The sequence below is a fragment of the Mchenga conophoros genome, linkage group LG23, assembly GCF_057382185.1.
Source record: "Mchenga conophoros isolate Kocher_MC1m ecotype Shallow Benthic linkage group LG23, M_conophoros_male_GT1.1, whole genome shotgun sequence".
Lineage (NCBI taxonomy): Eukaryota > Metazoa > Chordata > Actinopteri > Cichliformes > Cichlidae > Mchenga > Mchenga conophoros.
In genome coordinates, this window is record NC_140547.1 from 42668518 (window position 1) to 42672273 (window position 3756).

General features: G+C 47.3%; 1 protein-coding gene across 1 annotated transcript; it reads left to right on the forward strand.

Annotated features, from left to right (window-relative positions):
• Nucleotides 1–350: 350 nt before the first annotated feature.
• Nucleotides 351–3528, forward strand: LOC146547951 (homeobox protein GBX-2-like). Its single transcript, XM_085265190.1, has 2 exons — nt 351–1299; nt 2691–3528. The coding sequence occupies exons 1-2, from the start codon at nt 780–782 to the stop codon at nt 3233–3235; spliced, it is 1065 nt and encodes a 354-aa protein (XP_085121316.1). The 5' UTR covers nt 351–779; the 3' UTR covers nt 3236–3528.
• Nucleotides 3529–3756: the final 228 nt, after the last annotated feature.

The window sequence follows — 3756 nt, forward strand, 5'->3', positions numbered from 1 at the left end:
CTCTGTGTCTACAAAAAGGCTCTAAACATCACCGTGCACATAAATCCTGCAGCTCAGGAGCTCCGATTATTTGCCGGATCACTATTACCTGGTGATTTATGCGGATTTTTAAATGATCTGTATCTGTAGCTTATTATTTACAATGATGTGTTTTCTCGGGCCTAAATGGCCCGAGGTTCCACTCAGTGTAATTGCCATTCATCCAGGATACCAAAGCCGCCCTATCGCGTCATCTCAGCCAGCCAATCATCGCGTAGAGCGCGGGGAGTGGGGAGGAGCCCTCTCGGAGAAGGCAGCGCAATTAAACTGAGGGGAGCGCAATTTAAATCCAAAACACTGCTGGACGCGCGCCGAGTGGGTGAAAAAACACACACGCTTACAGACACATACACCGAGGACACACACAAACCCACACCGTGTCAGCGGATGAGTAAGGGAGAAGAGCCCGCTGCTGTGACACCGGGTCCGGTCAAGTTGAAGTGGAGCGGCGCGGGACCCTGAGGTGCGCACTGTGCGTCAGTGCGAGCGGAAACACGCACAGTGGATTCTCTGGTTTTGTTTTTTGTGTGGAAACTAAAATCAGGAGGAAGAAGTGTTGCTCTCTCGGCTCCTCTTAGGGACTCTCTCTCCTCCGCCGCACTGATGGGATGCTCTTCTCTGCTGGGATTATCGCTCCTCTGAGCCTCTGTGGGCTTTCCTCACAACGGCGGTGACCCCCGCGGCTCCTCCGCCCGCAGCGACTCCTATCCGGTCTCCTCCGAGCTCCAGCGGTCGTTCATATGAGCGCAGCGTTCAGTCCGTCCTTCATGGTGATGCAGCGGCCACTCGGAAGCACCACCGCCTTCAGCATTGACTCTCTGATCGGGGGGCCACCTCAGCCCAGCCCGGGACACTTCGTCTACACCGGGTACCCGATGTTCATGCCATACCGGTCGGTGGTGCTCCAGCCGCCCCCACCGCCACCCCCGGGCCTCCAACAGGCGCTCCCCACCGGACATCACCCGCACCCCCAGATCCCGAGCCTGCAGAGCGGCTTCTGCTCCAGCCTGACGCAGGGCCTGACGCAGGGCATGGCGCTCACCTCTACCCTCATGGCCTCGCTTCCCGGCGGCTTCTCCCCGTCCCAGCAGCACCAGGAGGCAGCCAGGAAGTTCGGCTCTCAGGCACTGCATGCGGTCTTCGACAAAGCTCAGGAGCTGCGGCTGGACGCGGAGGACGGAAAGAGCTTCCTGCAGGGGAAGGAGTCTGCGGCGCTGCCGGGTTTCCACGACACGGACACGCCGGTACACGCATCCACAGGTAGGCGGGTTCCTCATCCCGTTTCCCGCTGAAAAATTCATCATTTTATCTGATTTCAGTGAAGGAAAAAAATCCTAATTTTAAAGACTTTAGTTCGTTTGATGAGATGTTATGTTGAGAAATAAATGAAGCTGAAACGCGAGAATATTTCCTCATTGTTTACAGAGTTTCACGTGTTTAAACAAAAACCGTCCAGGTTTGATCTGTTTTATTGAAGCAAGAAATTAACTAAAAAAAATCTGCTTTTTAACGACGATTTTCAAAAAGAATCTGGGACATTTAAATTTGATTTTCTTCAGTGATTTTAAACGTTTTTATTTGCGTTTTCAAAATAAATTATTCGGGAATTATTCGCAGGCCCAGCGCTCATTTTTAATTTCTGTAAATCAACATTTTAAAGCTTTAAAAGAAATACCAATAATAACAATAATTGATTAATTTTAAAAACCAAACTTCACAATTCTCATAAAAGTGGGATCCATGTGGGTCGATTTAATCTCTAATAATTATTGAAATTATTCTGATTGATTTTTGTCTTTGCCGATAAATCATCCTGATTTGAATGTTCACTGACAGGGGAGAAAAAAAATCCTGCGCCACCGCTTTTATTGCTTCCTCATATAAAACAAACACATTTGTTCCCTCTCGGGTCCCTTATTTGTGATGATCTCTGACACATTAGAGTGTCACGCTGAGGGGGAGGTGCGGGGGAAAGGCCGCGCGGAGACACTCCGCGCGTAATTACGCATGAAAATAAAAATCCTCACGGAGCGCGTTCTTTGGAGCCACACTAACCTCATGATGGATATTGAGACACGACAACTGCACCCCTAACCCCACCACGCACATACCTCCACCCCCAACGCAGCCACCGCCCTCCTCACCCCTTCAGCTTCCACACGTCACAGTTTCGCATTAAAAATGTAAATCTAACCTCATATTTAATTATTCTAACAGCATCTCCTCCTAACATATCTCTCACAGAACTTTTCTTCTTAACATATTTAGAAAAATATAAAGTTTTTGGCTTTTACATGTTAATCAATTTCCCCCCCAAACACGCGGAGCATTTAAAGAAATCTTAAATGCGCATTTTCGCTCATTTCTTACATGTAATAGCTGTAAATTAAACTTTGCGATTAATAAAAAGTGCAGATTGTGAGAGAAAATTATTTTATTGGGTCGCTTAATTTATTATTCAGAATGAAATAATCAGAAATCTTTTGTAAAGAAGCATCAAAACTGTGAAAATAAGAGGGGAAAACGGAAGAAGCGCGTTTAAATATTTTGGTGACTTTTTGTCACGTTTGTTTCTGCCTTAAACTGATAAAGTTTGTTGGTTTTGTCCTGGTCTCACTGGTGGTGCTGTGTGTCCCTCCTCTTCCTCACAGTCAGAGCACACAGCAAAGAAGACTCCAAGGAGGAGGAGTGCGGCCGAAAGGACGAGAGCTTCTCCATGGACAGCGACCTGGACTATAGCTCGGACGACAACCTCACCTCCATGTGCCACAAAGAGGACGGAGACGGAGGAGGGGGAGGTCTGGATGAAGGCCCGCACCTGCACGGGCCCCCCGGCGGCGGCTCCGGGACGGGAGGAGGAGGCGCGGGGGGCGGAGGCGGTGGGAAGAACCGGCGGAGGAGGACGGCGTTCACCAGCGAGCAGCTGCTGGAGCTGGAGAAGGAGTTCCACTGCAAGAAGTACCTGTCCCTCACCGAGCGCTCCCAGATCGCGCATGCGCTCAAGCTGAGCGAAGTGCAGGTGAAGATCTGGTTCCAGAACCGGCGCGCGAAGTGGAAACGCGTGAAAGCTGGAAACGTGAACAACAAGTCCGGGGAGCCGTCCCGGAACCCCAAAATAGTGGTGCCCATCCCCGTGCACGTGAGCCGCTTCGCAATAAGGAGTCAGCACCAGCAGATGGAGCAGGCCAGACCGTAGAAGAAGAAGCGGGAGGACCGAGGCCGGACTGAGAGGCCGCGAGCCGCGTTTAAGGGGGGAGGGGTTGTTTTATTGTGAAAATATCGGATTCAAGATTTTCAAAAATCGCAGAACTCATTAAAAAAAGGAAAGAAAGAAAAGAAAGAAACGTGAATGAGTTTAATGTGATGGGTTTATTATTTTTTATAGTTTCTATTTTAACAGATTTCTTTCATCGAAGCTTAGAGAAAAGAAAAAATATCAAATGAAGTGAATGAAACTGATCTGAAAATGTGACAAATTCAAACATAAAGGAGGATAATTCAAAAATAATCATGTGATTATTTTTCATGAAGTAAAATCTTTAAAAATCTTCTCACTGCAGCGCTATTACTTTCGGGATATCTTTGCGATAATAATTATCTTTATTACATTTCATTTGATTTTTATAAAATAATTTTACATCATTGAATTGAGAAATCAGAAAAAATAAAAAGTAAAATCTGAAAATAATTATTATTCATCACTGTTTAAAGAGGTGC

What these genes read in the sequence shown, in the direction of transcription:
- LOC146547951 (XM_085265190.1), top strand. Translation starts at nt 780, where the DNA reads ATGAGCGCAGCGTTCAGTCCGTCCTTCATGGTGATGCAGCGGCCACTC. An exon ending in GCCGGTACACGCATCCACAG is followed by an intron (nt 1,300 to 2,690) that starts GTAGGCGGGTTC and finishes TCTTCCTCACAG; the next exon opens with TCAGAGCACACAGCAAAGAA.